The 14,900-nt window shown below is 58.7% G+C and overlaps 6 protein-coding genes across 6 annotated transcripts; 4 read left to right on the plus strand and 2 right to left on the minus strand.

Annotated features, from left to right (window-relative positions):
- Positions 1-694: 694 nt before the first annotated feature.
- Positions 695-2,032, plus strand: CCM_00659 (kinesin family protein; the record flags this gene model as incomplete). The annotated part of the gene is made up of 1 exon (XM_006665818.1): positions 695-2,032. The coding sequence occupies one exon, from the start codon at positions 695-697 to the stop codon at positions 2,030-2,032; it is 1,338 nt and encodes a 445-aa protein (XP_006665881.1).
- Positions 2,033-2,505: 473 nt separating this feature from the next.
- Positions 2,506-4,123, plus strand: CCM_00660 (uncharacterized protein; the record flags this gene model as incomplete). The annotated part of the gene is made up of 3 exons (XM_006665819.1): positions 2,506-3,144; positions 3,201-3,256; positions 3,313-4,123. 3 exons carry the CDS (start codon positions 2,506-2,508, stop codon positions 4,121-4,123), a joined length of 1,506 nt encoding a protein of 501 aa, XP_006665882.1.
- Positions 4,124-4,527: 404 nt separating this feature from the next.
- On the minus strand, positions 4,528-5,250 carry CCM_00661 (PUA RNA binding domain protein, putative; the record flags this gene model as incomplete). The annotated part of the gene is made up of 2 exons (XM_006665820.1): positions 4,528-5,128; positions 5,237-5,250. The coding sequence occupies 2 exons, from the start codon at positions 5,248-5,250 to the stop codon at positions 4,528-4,530; spliced, it is 615 nt and encodes a 204-aa protein (XP_006665883.1).
- A 1,084-nt stretch (positions 5,251-6,334) lies between these two features.
- Positions 6,335-7,289, plus strand: CCM_00662 (uncharacterized protein; the record flags this gene model as incomplete). The annotated part of the gene is made up of 3 exons (XM_006665821.1): positions 6,335-6,413; positions 6,827-7,005; positions 7,218-7,289. The coding sequence occupies 3 exons, from the start codon at positions 6,335-6,337 to the stop codon at positions 7,287-7,289; spliced, it is 330 nt and encodes a 109-aa protein (XP_006665884.1).
- Positions 7,290-7,358: 69 nt separating this feature from the next.
- Positions 7,359-8,174, plus strand: CCM_00663 (uncharacterized protein; the record flags this gene model as incomplete). Its single annotated transcript, XM_006665822.1, has 1 exon — positions 7,359-8,174. One exon carries the CDS (start codon positions 7,359-7,361, stop codon positions 8,172-8,174), a length of 816 nt encoding a protein of 271 aa, XP_006665885.1.
- Positions 8,175-9,112: 938 nt separating this feature from the next.
- Positions 9,113-12,850, minus strand: CCM_00664 (stress response protein nst1; the record flags this gene model as incomplete). The annotated part of the gene is made up of 1 exon (XM_006665823.1): positions 9,113-12,850. The coding sequence occupies one exon, from the start codon at positions 12,848-12,850 to the stop codon at positions 9,113-9,115; it is 3,738 nt and encodes a 1,245-aa protein (XP_006665886.1).
- Between the last annotated feature and the right edge of the window lie 2,050 nt (positions 12,851-14,900).

The raw sequence follows: 14,900 nt of genomic DNA on the forward strand, positions 1-14,900 counted from the left end.
GGGCCGCCGGACGAGGAGCGCGGCATGGTCGAGGTCGGGTACGGGATCGACCCGGCGTGCCGGCGGCGGGGACACGCGCGGGCGGCGCTGCGCGTCCTGCTGGATGTGGCGCGGGCGGATCCGCGCGTCAAGGTGGTGCGGGTGACGATTCAGCCGGACAATAGCGCGTCAATGGGCGTGCTGCGGGGATATGGGTTTGAAAAGGTGGGCGAGCAGTGGGATGACGAGGACGGTTTGGAGACGATACTGGAAGTGGCCGTGCAGTAGAAGCCATGGACGAGTGTACAGGGAACTGTGACAGACAAGCCATAGCTAGTCAGTATTGTGCAAAAGACATATGTTGTCCGAAAACATAAAAAGGAATGCACTAAACGAATCAGATTCATGGTTTCCATTATTCGTCAAGCCCATCACGCAACCGGACCGAGAACCAACTGCGCTCACAAACACACGCAACCAGCGCACAGAACGCAACAAGAGAAAATCAGAACATTTCTACTTTGCATCATCCTCAGTTGATAAACGTTCAGTGCGTTCAATGCCAGCTTAAGGTCAATTTATTCGTGCCTGATTGTCAACAACGGTTGCCTGGCCAAGATCAGGCAGCTGAATAAATCATCTCCACCACGACTTATAAGCCACCTCCCTGCCCCCAACACCACATTCACATCGTCATCCTTCTCAACCTCTCATCATGGACGTCTTTGTCCGCTGGCGCCCCCTTGTCGGCGCCGAGACTGTCTCTGGCAGCGTCACCCACACCTCCCGCGCCGACCCGTCCTCGGCTCGTCTCGCCATCACCATCGACCGCGGCCTCGCACCCTCCGACAAGCCGTGGACCAGCGCCTCTGCCTTTACTCGGGTCCTGTCCGGTGACACCTCCAACGCGGCCGCCTACACCGCCGTCGCGCAGCCCGCCGTGCCTCGGGTGCTCGCCGGCGGCTGCCACAGCGTCTTTGCCTACGGCCATTCCGGCAGCGGCAAGACGCACACCGTCGTCGGCTACCAGGACGAATCCGGACCAGGTCTGTGCCTGGCGGCCGCGGAGGAGCTCTTTGCGCACATTGCGACGCTCAACGCCCGCGGAGACGAGGGCCACCCCGAGCTGGCGATTGGCCTCGCCGTGTTTGAGCTCCGGCAAAAGGCCGCGTTTGACCTGCTAAATGACGGCACCAAGTGCCATATCCGCGAGGGCCCCGACGGCAAGGTGCATATCCGCGGGGAGACGGAGACGCTCGCAGACGGCAAGGTGCGGGTGCGGCCCATTGTCAAGCGGCCGTGCTGGAGCTTGGCCGAGCTGCGCGACACGCTGCGCGACGCGCTCGCGCGCCGCGCCGTCGGCGCCTCGTCCGTCCACGACCAGAGCTCGCGCACGCACGCGGTGCTGGAGCTGGAAATCGTCAACGCGCCGCTCATCGCGGCGCGCGCCGCCGTCGTCGACCGCCAGTCGGAGCTGGTGCCCGTCGGGAAGCGCGCGACCGACGTCGCCGTGGCCGAGCAGACCAAGGGCGTGCTGCGAGACGCCGACGGCACGTACCGGCCGAACCCGGGGTACGTGGTCAACCAGGCCCTGATTGATGCGGTGGATGCTGAAAAGGCTGCCTGTGAAGCGCGCGTGGCCGAAGCGGAAGCCCACGTCGACGCCATCCGCAACGGCACGGACAAGGCCGCATGCTTGGGAGGCAGAATGGTCTTTGTCGACCTCGCTGGCGCCGAGTACCAGCAGGACGGCAACAACAACATGGCCGGCACGGCGCAGACGCCTGCGGAGAGGCAGGAAGCAAGGCAGATCAACGCGGATTTACTGGCGCTCAAGGAAGTGATGCGGGCGTGGGCCGCGAACAAGCCGCGCGTGCCGTACCGCGCGTCGCCGCTGACCATGGTCTTGCGCGAGACTCTGGGCGACGCTGCTCGCCACGGGGGCGGTGGTGCGGGCATGGTGGTGACGGTGTCGCCGGCGACGGTGCATCGTACCGCGACGCTCAACTCGCTCAAGTATGCGAGTCTGATGGGCACGGTGCGAGGGGCATGAGCAAGGGTCGGGGCTTGTCTGAAGGGCAAGTGAGAGATGGGTGGGAAATGGGCAATGGGCGGCGCTATTGTTGGGAAGGGGGGAGGGGAATGTATGGGTTGGTTTTTTGAGCTTCACTTTTGCAAATTGGCCCAGCCACCCAACCTGCATCCGACAATACACGATTCACAACAGCCAAACCCTGCAGCTTCAATGGCAGCCACAATGCGCTTCCACAATGGGTTTGTATTCTTACAATAGCAACGAATCTACCACCATTCATCTCTCGCTTTCATCACCTTGCCCTGTTCTCGCCATGGATATAAAATCCTTCTGCCTCCGTTTCGCTTCTCCTCGCCCTTTCGAGCCATCGTTGCGAAGGCAGAACACTCCTCATTCCTATCCGCGTCCAATTCCCTGTTTTGTAGCCATTTCTTGCTAAAGAATTCGAAACAGACAAAAAAACGCACCATTGCTTCTTCCGTCTCACCGCCATGCCGTACCTCAGCCGGCGCACCGTCCGGGGCCTCCTCGCCCGCTCGCGCACCCGCCACAGCTCCTCCTGCCAAGAATCATTGCCCGCGCCGTGCACAGCCTCGGTACCCGGTAAGATCGAGTCGCCCGATGCTCCGACGACCTCTGCTTGCGCACCTGCGGGCGTAGCAGCCGCCGCGTCCCTGACGAGCAGCACGCACGCCGTCACGGCCCGCGAGGGCAGCAGCAGCAGCAGCAGCAGCTCGCCGCCGCCGGTCTCGCTCGCACTACTAGGATCGCAGACCACCGGCGAGCAGCAGACGCACAGCTCGGAAAGCACGCAGCCATCAAGCACCGCCATTGCCTACTTGGAAGCCGGCATACCCATTACCGGCACCGACGCCGCGCCGCCGCCCGTCTTTGCGCCCCTGGTCAGCGGCCATGTCGCGACGACCGACTCGCCCCCGTACGAGTTCAACGGACTGTTTGCCGTGCCGGCGTCGAGCTACAACCCGCCCATGACGTCCAGCGCACCGCCGCTGTACCAGCCGCGCGCCGCCGAGGACGAGGTGTTTCCGCAGCTCGCGTTTACGCCGTTTCACCGCAACGCGCTTGCGGCTCGCAGCGGCGAGCAGGTAGAGCACGAACTACCCGGCGATGTACGTCTTGCACCAGTCCAATATCCTGGTGTCAACCCACCACTAACGCTTCCTAGGACCGCTTCCCTAGCTTCGCTGGCTCCCGCGTCGTCAACGGCTCCTGGCTCAGCGGGTAACGTTCCCCCTTGCTCCCTTTTGCTCCTCGCCCCCTCGCTAACTCGTGCCAAGCCGGTTCGAGCCTTTCACGGTCGGTGGCCGCACATTCTTCTGCCCCGTGGACCTGCTGCTTCGGTACCCGCACTGGCAACTGCTGCTCAGCCTCGAGCGGCCGGCGCACGGCTGGGTGCTGTCCACGACGATTGACCCCGCCATTTTCGCGCTCGTGCTCGAGGCGCTCATCAGCCCGGCGGGCTTCGACGGCACCGAGCCCGGCCTGAGCCTGGTCAAGCTGGCGCTCGCCGCGCGGCAGGCGCACGACTGGGGCATGGACCGCGAGGTGTTCAAGCTGGTGGCGAGCGTGCGGCGGTTCGTCGCGCGGCGCGTGCTGTACCGCAACCCGCACCGGCCCGACGCGCAGGGCGTCATGGACCACCACTACTTTGTGCACCGCTCCGAGGACATTGTGCGCGCGTGGCGCGTCGCCCGGCGCGCGCCCCCGGCCCTGCAGGCGTGTCTCGCGCCCGCCGAGCTCGTCCAGCTGTACGCGCTCGCCGTCCCGCGCGACCTGTGGCCCGCGCTGACGGCCGAGTTCTGCGACGAGTTTGCCGCCCAGATCGACCTTGCCGCCCGCCTGCGCGTCGTCCCGGAGGAGGTCGACTACCACGACTGGTGGCTGCGCTGGTTCCGCCTCGCCGGCTGCTTGGACTATGACTGGATCGCAGACGTGCCGGACGTCCTCAACTTATTCTTTCGCAGCCAGGAGGAGGCCGCGCAGGCGAACGCGGACCAGGATCGCATAGTGCAGGCGACTGAGGGGGCTGCGGTGGACGGAATGCCGGCTGCGCCGCGTGGTGCCACTGCTGCGGCGGAGGGTCCGTAAGACGATTTTTTGGGAGGCGACGTACGATATATGAAGGTTTTGCATGATATATGAAGGACATGATTAATGACTTGCTTAGTTTTCTGGAAGTTGCTCACGGATGGGTTGCTCATTGCTGAATGGCGTGTTATGCTCCAAATGTTGCTTCGCTCCAACTGTACATTAGATTAGCATTGAATGGCTACAATAAATTCTTCACTTCTTCTGCCAGTCACTACGCACATACTATATCAAGTTTCGAGGCCCGTTTACTTCCTCATCACGTAGCCTTGAACACATCTGAGCTGCTTGCTTGTCTCGTTTTCCACACCGATGTATGTTTGTCCCCAACTCCACAACCCCGTGTCATGCAATAATGTATATATACAATGTTGGTTTTGCCCCGGCACAAGGTTGACCCCTACTTAATCCAGGACCAGATTCCACAGACCATCACCCAGAAAATGAGCCTCCTCGACGACCGGCCCCTTGCCCTTGGCCTTGACCTCGGCCGTGCCCTCGACCAAGAATCCCACAGCGCACGCCTCCTCCTTTCCCTCGGCCATGATGACGACCGGTTCTCCCTTGACCAACTCCCTGCTCCACCGCCCGTCCTCGTCCACGTGCTGCTCGAGCTCCTTGCCCTCCTCGAGGCCCTTGGGGCTACCGTCAGGCGGCAGGCGGCCGCCCGCGGACGTCAGCCCCGGCGCCATGAGGGTCGCGCCGGACAGCACGAAGCGGATAGCGCCGCGGTCGATGCGGACCGAGGGAAACGCGCGGGGGAAGCGGTGCACAAGGCGCAGGTGCGGCACCAGGCCGGCGGCGTCCTGCTGGAAGAACAGGGGCGTGACCGAGTCGACGACGTAGAGCGTGTTGCGGTCGGGCAGCTTGATCGACGACAGCGAGGCCTTTTTCGGCAGCACCTCGTCAATGTGCGGGGTGAGCAGCGGGTAGGTGGTCAGGAGGGACTGGCGCAGCGAGCGCTGCACAGACGACTTGAGTTTTTGCTTGGGAGCGGTTTGGAGGCTGGGCAGATGTTAGCGGGATATCGCGCGACGTGGCGTCGGAGGGGAGGGAGGTTGTTTGGAGGCAGTCAGGGGAGGAATTCATGCTGATGGAGGCGGCAAGACGTACTCTTTCTTAAACATGATGGCGGGTGGCTGTGATGTTTTGCGTAGAGAGAAGCTGGATGGCGGGGTCAAGCGACTGGAGGGGCAAGGGAAAAGTACAACTGCCCCGCGGCGGGGTTCACGGCAGAATGACGGTGACAGCGATGACACGCGATGAAATTGAAACAAATTGAAAAATTGAAAATTGGTCATTTGAGAATCTACTGATTTTTTAAAAGACCTCCTTTTGTATATTTTTGATGCCGGTGGCGATGAGTGGCCGCTCGCCGTTAGGCCTCGTCCACCGAGCTACCTCTCTAACCATGGTAGACGTGCGTCACAACGCCATCCTTTTCCACATGAATATTGAGTCTATCCTCTCGGAGATCTTTGGTAATCATCATACCCGGCTCAATAATGCGCACCTGCTCGGGCAAATCGCGCTTGCAAAAGTTCTATCCGCCCCCGCGTTAGTCGTCCAGCTTGATTCCCCATCCACCGCCAGGCCGTAAGTTGGTACGTACTGTCTCTGTCGTCGCCGTCTCGTTGACCGTCTTGCCGACGAGTTTGTTCTGCCACTCCTCTGTCTTGGAGGAGCCGTTGGGGTTTTGGTTCGGTAGGACAAGAGGCATGGTTGGTTTGGTTGTATTGCGTTTTGGAGATGGAAACTATGAAGAGGAGAAAGAGTTTAAACCGGCATGATGGATGATGACAGCAAGGTCAGAGTCAGGGCTGGGCGATGACGTTGGCATGGGCGACGCAACGCAACGCATGAACCGGTTACAGTTCAGAGCCATGCTGGATACGGTAGCCGGTGGACACACGGGGATGGGCGCGTGGGTGTAGGGCTGATGAATAGATATATCTGTGTAGTTGATCGGGTTTTCTTGATTCGTGCGTCATATTGCTGCTGCTTTCGGTATTTAGCAAGCTCAATTGGTCTATCGTCCGTCGTACTGATGTAACCCCATCGACTCACTTTAGTCAATGGTTTCCTGCCAGACTCGTTCTTTTGATTTATTTTCTTCTTATTATTCACTTCGCTTCGCTGGAGACGTACCGGTGAAATGACCTCTTTCCTCAGTTTATAGCCCGCTTGTTTGGTCAATTGTTCTCCCCCGTCATGCATCGAGGTATTGCATTCCAGCCCCGTCACGCCAACGAGGCACGCGTTTGCCTACCAGCCTCTCCGCAAGACAAAGGTAACTCCAGACGCGCAATGATCACCATCTGCCCAATGATTCAATAAACACATCTGTACAAATTGCATGGCACATAGTTTCCCCAGACCCGTCTTTTACTCTGTACAAAGTTACTTGTTCTTTTTTTTTCTGCCCGCACAACTTGCAGTAAACCCCATGTCTGACGCCTAAAAATAGCCCAGCCTGCCAGTCCCCACCTCGACCCCAACCCCTGTTCAAGTGGCTCAGAAGGAAAAAAAACGATAACTACTTGGGCGCTGCCGACAGCTTCACGCAGCCCGTTATCCGTCTCACCCAACGCCCGGTCCGATATATGCCCAATCAAACCCCCAATTTCCCAGCAATTTGTCCTCGCTCAGGAAACAGATCTGTAAAAAAATCCAACACACTTCTCTCCCTTGACGCTGCACCAGTTTTCCCCGGCCGTTTTTTAGCGTACCTGGTACAGCCACACTCGCCCCCCCGGGACACCGCCAAGGCATCTTCCGTCGACGAGCCTGCCTGCACACCAGCCACAGCCTCGCCTGGCCCATCACGACAAGGCTCTCTCTCTCTCGACCCCGAAACCACGAACCCCTGGCCACGTTCCCTCGTTAGTTGGTGCTATTTTTGCTCCCTCTGTCAGCTTTGTTCCCTCTCCTCGTCCTCTTGACCTCCTGCCAACGCCCATCTCAACTTCTTCTCCTAGCATCCCCCCCTTTTTTTTGACGTTATTTTTTGCTCTTTGTCTCATCTCTGCATTCTCACCCGTCTGCCTGCCCACACCAAACGGTGTTGCAAGCCACCAACCCCCTTTTACGCCAGTTTCCCTTCGTGCGAACAGCGCCCAATTTTTCTGTCGCCGATCATCGCTTCTTCACTGCTGATCTCCTTTAGCAAAAAAAAAAAATCACTCGAATCCGAGCCTCTCCATCTCTTTTACCGCGCCTCACAAGAACCGCAACCATGCGCTTCGCCATCCTCGCGTTGGCCGTCGGTGCCGCCGCCTCCGTCATCCCCGGCTCCTCCTCGCCTGACGCCTGCCTCCGCGCGCACTCGTCTCTCCTCGCCTCCCTTTCCGCCTGCGGCTCCCCCGCCGCCCTCTCTGCCTGCTTCTCCCAGCTGTCCTCCTCGTCGTCCACCGACGCGCTCGAAGCCTGCTACGTTGCCGCCGACTGCTCCGCCGACGACGCCGCCCGCGAGGCCCGCCACGTCCTCGCGCGCTGCGACCAGCTCCAAGCCGAAAGCGAGCTCCGCCGCCGCCAGGAGACCTTCACCGCCGTCATCACGCCCGCCCCCAACCCGCTGGCCATGGTCGCCGCCCGAACAAACGTCCAGGGCGATGACTGCTTCACCACCGAGGTGCAGAACCAAAAAGTCTGCCCGGGCGTCGTCTCGGGCACCTCGATGCCCTGCTCGCAGGCCCCCGTCACCTCCAAGTCGTGCCGCTCCGGCTGGCTCTGCACCGAGGACCCCAACGGCAAGGACATTTGCATGGCCAAGATCGACAAGCTCGACATTGGCGGCATCATCATTGCCATTGTCTTTTCCGTCATTATTCTCGCCGGCATCAGCTTCCTCATCTTCATGTCGTGCGCCGAGAGCCGCGCGCAAAAGAAGATGAATGCCCGCGCCGAGGCTACTGCGCTCGCGCGTGCCGCTACCAAGAAGAAGCGCGCCGATGAGGTCCGCGCGCCTCTCATGGCCCAGCAGCAGCAGACCGAGTACCAGACCCAGGGCAGCGGTAGCGGCAACCCCTTTGGCGACAGCCAGCCTCACTAAACGGTACGACACTGCGCTGCCGACGTTTTGCTATTTATGGAGTTTCAATTTTTTTTTCATCAACAAAAATGAGACCTACGGGGGGATAGCCCCAAACATGTAGAGGGGATGTGGTATGGAAGGATAATCGCGGAAATGTAGGCATGTAAGCATGTTCTCTTGGAAAAGAACGACGCCGGTCAATTTTGTCATTACGGTGTTGGTAGTTTTGCTCTGCTTGATTTTGGATTTGCCCCACGATGGACAGCGACTCGGGATACCATAACCTAGTTTTGCCGTTTCTTGCATAAAAAAACATGACACACAACTTCCCGTGCCGGTGATGGTTGCACTTTCTAGCATGACGCACTGTCGTACAAGCGCGTCACTGGGTCACGCCCTGCCCTACTTCTACATCACGCGAGTACGGACCAGCTTTCGCTGCCCAAATTTTCTTCAGGCTGTATATTGAATGCGGCGCTCGCACCTCATAAGTCTATTACACGGGTGACTGAGAGGACAGTATCCATGCCCTCAAGATGATGTCAAAGATATCAAGAGAGATATACAGAGAAATTGCACAGGAGATGCCGAGACAAGTCGACATGACAGACAAGAAGTGAAGCATCGACTACTTATAATGCTCTGTTTATCAACAGTGAAAACAGGGAATCCGAAACGAGAAGAAACCATGCAAGTGTCAACAAGGCACAAGAAAACCCACCGCGAGCAAAACAACATTGACCCTCTCCCTCTTCAAGAACCAACACGGAAAGTCCGGCACAGGCTCTGCAACCCTCTTATTGCGGCCCTTTGCGAAACCCTTATGCTCAAGGCGTCGGACCTTCTTCCATGATGCCGAGTCGCTGAAGGAGGTTCGGTCTGCGCGACGGACTGGGACTCACATCACTAGCCGCGTCACTACTTCCTCCGCCGCTGTCTTCGACGCGGGACGTACGCTAGAGACCCCGCATCGACGCGGTCGAAAATCCCACCAGCGGGCTACCAATCTCTCCGGGTGGTTGACGGAACAGGCCCGCACCGCCGCCGTGGAGCGCGTCGAGTGGCGTGCCGACGGCATCAGGTACCCAGCGCACGGCGTGGGTGGCATTGTCGCGCCGCACCACATCAAACGTGCCGCCACCGTTGGAGGCGTTGCCTTCGGTGTCGCAGAGGTTGAGCAGGTCCTGGGCGGTAATGCTCGGGTCCTGGGACTGGCTCTCGACGTGGTTGCGCAGCGCGCCAAGGTCCACGAAGCCGCTGCCATCGGCGGCCGCATCACTGCTGCCGGCGAGCGTCTTGCACGCTGCACATAGCATCTGCCGAATCGCGATATGCCGCGACGCCTGTGAGACGGTGCGCAGGCCACCGCCGGCGGGCGAACTCACCGCGAAGCTAATAGGGGACATGCCGGGCAGAGGAGGCGCACCCCAGCCGGGGTTGCCAAAGCCTGGAGGCGGAAAGTGCTGGCCGCTGGCAGATATGGGCGTCGGTGTCCAGGGGTTATGGCCGCCACGGGAGAAGCCGTTGTCCATAAACGCGCTCGCGGCGAAGCCGCTTAGGCGCGGACCGAGTGGCTGCGTCCGGAGGCTGCCTGGATTAAGGTCCACCGATCGGAGAGGCTCATCGTCTTCGACCAGCACGCTGCTACCGAGGTGCTGAGTGTCGTCATCGCCGGAGCGGAGACGGTCACGCGAGGTACTTCCCGGTCTTCCGATTGGGGCTGGTCGTCCAATGGGCATGGGGGCGGTGCCGATGGCTTCGAAGGGGCCAGAGCTCTGGCGGGTGTGCGTCGGCGGCGGCGCGTCCTTGGGTATGCCGGTATAACCTTGGTTAATCGGGAATTGGTCGCCGATGAGTGGTTGGTGGAATCCTGGGGGTCCGATTGGACCACCCGCGGGCATACCACGACCAGCCAGTCCATTGATACCGGGTGGTGCCATCATCATGCTGCTGGGGCTCGAGCGGAAGGCTGGAAATACGGGGTCGTTGGGAAGGCGCGAGGGGAACCCGGGCGGCGCGTGGTGAGGGAGTCCGGGCGGCGGCTGCATAATTGGGTTGGCGTGGAATGCGGCTGACAGCATCGAGGTCGGCGGCATGCCCGGCGGCGAGACAGAGTACGTCATGCCGGGGCCGGCACTGAAACTCAGCTTGCGCTCCTGGCCGATGCTGCCCGGGCTCATGTGCACGGCCGAGCTGGATCGCGGCGACAAGCTGGGTGACGCCGTCGAAAAGGCGGCGGGATCGTGCTGCTGGGACGGGACGTGCTGTCGCACAGGCGTTGGTGCCACAGACTTGGGCATCACCGGCGTCGCCACGGGGACTTTGGGTGATACAAAGACGGCCGGGTTCGGTGGGTGGTGAGGCAGGACGGCCGTTGCCGGTACAAGCGCGGACGGCTGCTGTGGTGGCTGTCCGCGTTTAGCCAGCTGGATCTGCGGCGGCACCAGTCCGGTGGCGACAGACACGGCCTTTGCTCTAGCTTTAGCTTCGTTCGCCTCTTGCGCCTCCTTGTGCGCCCTCGCAGCCCTCGCCTCCTTGTCCTTCTTGTCGCGCTCCTGCTTCTCCTTGCGTTCCTGGGCTTCGCGATCCTTTTGCTCACGGGCCTCCTTATCCCTTATGCGCTGTTCCTCCTTGGCCTTCTTCTCGCGCTCCTTGAGCTCACGGGCTTTGCGCTCCTGCTCAGCCTGCTTTTCTTTTTGCTCGTGAATCTTCCGCAGCCGTTCTGCTTCCTTCTTGAGTCGAGCTTCTTCTTCTGCTCTTCGCTGCGCCTCCTTGAGGCGGCGTTTCTCGTCGGCCTTCTGCTTCTGCTGCGCAACGCGCTGCTGCTCTGCTTCTATGCGAGCGGCGTCCTCGGCAATCTTTTCGGCCTCCTTACGTGCCTTGTCCTCGGCGATGGCTTGTTTTCGCTGAACAGCCTTGTCCTTTTTCTTTTGCGCATTTTTGGCCTTCTTGGCCCTTTGCTCGTTTTCTTGACGGCTTTCCTCTTCCAGTTCCTCGAGCAACTTCTGTTGGCGTTCCTTGGCAACCTTTTCCTTGTACGCAGAGAGAACTCGCTGCTCAAACATACGAGCGGCGAATATTTGGAACATCCTCCTACCTTCTTCCATTCGCTGAGTATCGGTCATTTGCTCCTGGAGGCTGTGCTCAGTATGATACGCCGACGGCATGGCAGAAGAACTGGAATATACCTCTTCATCCTCATACTCTTCGTCCTGGCTGTCCTCGTAGTCATCCTCCTCGTCCTCCTCGTCTTCGTACTCTTCCTCTTCAGCGGGAGGATGACTGTGAGAAGGAGCAGCGTATGCGCCGTTGGGATGAACAAAGCCGCGGTTAAAGTGCTCTCGGGCATCTTCCTCGCGCGCCATGCGGCGCTCGGCAAGCTGCTCCATCATTTCGATGAAGCGCTTGCCGTCATTCTTCAGTAAATCATCCGCCACGGTGAGTATTCCCCCTAGGTCAAGGTTACCATATGTCCGGAAGAAGAATTCGAGAGTCTGCGTACCCTTGACTTGAAGACTGTTGCCGAATGTCAAGAAATCGGCCACGTCACGTTCGTGCGTACTGTGAAAAGTTTCAGGAGGTTCGTCGTCACTATATTCGTCGTCATCCACTTCGTCTCCGCTGTACACCTCTTCAATCTCCTCTCCCTCTTCATCGTCCTCTTCGTCGTCATCGTTGTCGTCGGCTTCTTGTTCCACAATTTCCGCTTGCGATACTGGATGCGACATGTAAGCTGCCGGTAGGCCGCGGGACGACCGTATAGCAAGCTCATGAGCCGGGCTCAACATGCCAGAAGCCTCTCCTTGGTTGGCAAACTGCTCAAGCTCAACGTAGTACGCGTCGTATAAGCCTTCCAACTCCTCTTCTATGGCGTTGCGCTTACGGCCGCAAACGCTGCAACTGCAGGTGTGTTTTTGTTGCTCCTTCATTTTGCGCAACACAGCGTCCTTCTCGACTTTGACGAGAGACTTACGCTCCTCCTCGCCGAGGCCAAGCCAGAATTCTTTGATCCGCTCACGCTCCTCATGATTGCTGGTACTCCATATCTTGTCTCTGGACATGCCAGGCCCGCGCACTGGTTCGGCGGGCACCAGTGGTAGGGAGGAGAAGTTATCGTCAGCGTCCGGGGCAGCATTCTGCTTTTTCTTCTTGCGGTTCTTCCTAGACTTGGATGACTCGCCGTTGTGTTGATGCAGATGGCCCGCTGGTGGGTAGGGACGGTCGTCTTCGCCATCGGTCGCGATAAGGTCTGCGTGTTGCGGTGGCGGTGGAGGAAAAGAGGTGCCGTGTCGAGCAGCACGAGCATGTCCATGAATGTGGGTGTGGGCATGGGCGGCATGAGGGTGAGCATGAGCATGACCCTGCGCGGCGGGTCCGTGGCCGTTGACAACATTTTCCGCGGCAGCCTTTGCAGCGGCCTTTTGCCTGCGCTTCTGCTTTTTGCGATTAACGGATGGGCCAACGGCAGAAGCATCATCGTGGTCGTGAGCGGCGGCAGCGGAAGCTCCAGGGTGCGGTTGGGAGGCCAGGTAATGGTCGTTTGTCGCAGGCAACGTCGGGGTGGCAGGCTGGGAGGACGAGTCGGAGCCCTTGGGGACGGTGATGAACTTGGAGCCATCCTTGTTTGTGTACTTGGCGGTGTTTCTGGGCGATGCCGGCGAGGGAGCAGCCGGTTTGTGGGTGTTGGCCGGCATCGTAGGGTGGTCTACCAGTCTCGCAGCGGCGTCGAGCTCATCAAGAGCGAGGTGTACCGCGGAGGAGGGACAGGTCGGAGGCGCAGTTCGGAGCGGCAAAAAGTGACGAGAGGGTTCTTCGTTGAGGGAAACAAGGCGAGAGGACGGGGCGCGCACGTCAAGACGAGGGCGCCGGGCAGTCTGGTGGAATTTGTGTACGGCCGGCGGCAAGCGGACGGTTGGGTTGGCGGTTGGTGGTTCGGAGGTTAGCCTTGGGAAGTGGTGGATGGACGCTTTGGACAGATGGATGGTGGAGAGGCTTTGCTTGCCCAGGCTCGCGGGTCCCCAGGTCCCCTCCCGAAACTGAGGCACTGACTGCTGAGGGTCAGCGTCAGGGTTATTAGGTCAGCGATGACACCAATGGCTGGGAAGGACAGAGGCGGAAGACGAAAAATGGACAATGACGATGATTTTAAACTGAAGCCGTTATTGGCATCTGACGAACAGCACGCGAGCATCTAACACCAGTCACCTCAGATACGGGATGGGCAATGATAGGTACAGGTAGGTAGGTGGGAGGCGCAAGTCGGCTGGTCGAGGGCTAAAGTCACGGTTAGGTGGTGATGCAGCGAAAAGGTACATATGAGGAGGTGGGCGGCGCGAGAAGGCCAGAGAATACAGCGGTTTAGGATGTTTTAGCGCTTGTTCAGCGCATTGCAGGCGGAATAAGTAGCGTGGACAGCCAGTGATAACAGATGACAGATCGGAAATTTTGCAGGCAGTTCCTATCTATTTCAAAGAATTATGAAAAATCTTTACACAGTCACTGTCCTCACTTGGTATTTATGAGCATTTATTATGCAGGTTTAGTTTTCCTTCGGACACTGTGGCGGGGCATCAATGCTTAATATTGACACGTGACCTTTTCACAATGGACTCGAGGACCCCTCAAGGTTCTAACAGGAGAATCCGTTGCTTTTTCGGCCTTAGGCGTGAGATGGAGATGGACACCTGCGATAGTCATTTCGTTGCACTACAAGAATCCGATATTGGAGCCCACCGCATTGCAAAATTCACACTGTTGCACCAGGCTCCTACCAAATCTCTCGGAACAAAAGTGCCCCCGAGTCTGGCCAGCCCAATTCGGCATATATACCCGCGTCAAACGACAGTTTGCCGTCAAACAACAGACGTCGCACACGCTGCAAGCAAACGGGTGAAAACAACCGGATAGAAAAAGTGCGCCGAAGGAATGGATTGGTGTATTTGCGACTTTTGTTTCATCGTGCATTTTTGCCGGCGGCGTCAATCAATTCCTTCCGCGTTTTACGGCAAAGTTGCGAACAGCGCATTGTCTAATCTCGCAGTAGCTGTTCCATATCCGTAGACTGCTATATCAATACCTAACTAGAGGGTCGTTTAATGACAAACTCCATGGAGCGGCCGGCTGTGGCTGACATATACGAAACGGCTGGCATCAAGGTCTGTATCCGTTCACTGTGAAGAAGCGCCACCACTGTCCCCGTAAGCCAGCTCACGGCTGGGCTCGTGTTGGGCGGCTCGCTGTTCCATAACTAGACAGCTTGATGGCGCGATCATGGTACAATTGGTCGCAGCTAACGAAGGATGCTTGTTTTATTATCGGCTTCTAAGCTGGCCGGTGGATGCGGTGCGGCTCGGTGGCAGCGTTGCGATGCGTGTAAGGCGCGGGGTGCGGCTGGAGCAGGCGAGGTGGGTGCTTTATATAGCTATATATGTGGCAGCCTCGTTCTCGGATTAAACCTTCTGCGTGGAGTAAGTAAGTACATATATCTGTCCTCGGTAGATGTCTGCCAGGACGAGGCTGCTATATGTGTTGCATTGCGATCAGCGTATCCACCGCGGCTCCGGCGATGTCATTGTCTACTTATCAGGGCCTTCACCCCATGCGTAGCGGTGTATTGCTTGACGGTCTGTTCCTGCCCAGGGTAGACTCTGTCGATTGAACGAGATTGTGATAGAGAATGTGAGTAATATGGCAAAGTCTAATCTCCACAGGATGGAGAGTAGGAAGCAGGACAAGTAGGATAGA

The sequence above is a fragment of the Cordyceps militaris genome (genome assembly GCF_000225605.1).
Source record: "Cordyceps militaris CM01 unplaced genomic scaffold CCM_S00001, whole genome shotgun sequence".
NCBI lineage: Eukaryota > Fungi > Ascomycota > Sordariomycetes > Hypocreales > Cordycipitaceae > Cordyceps > Cordyceps militaris.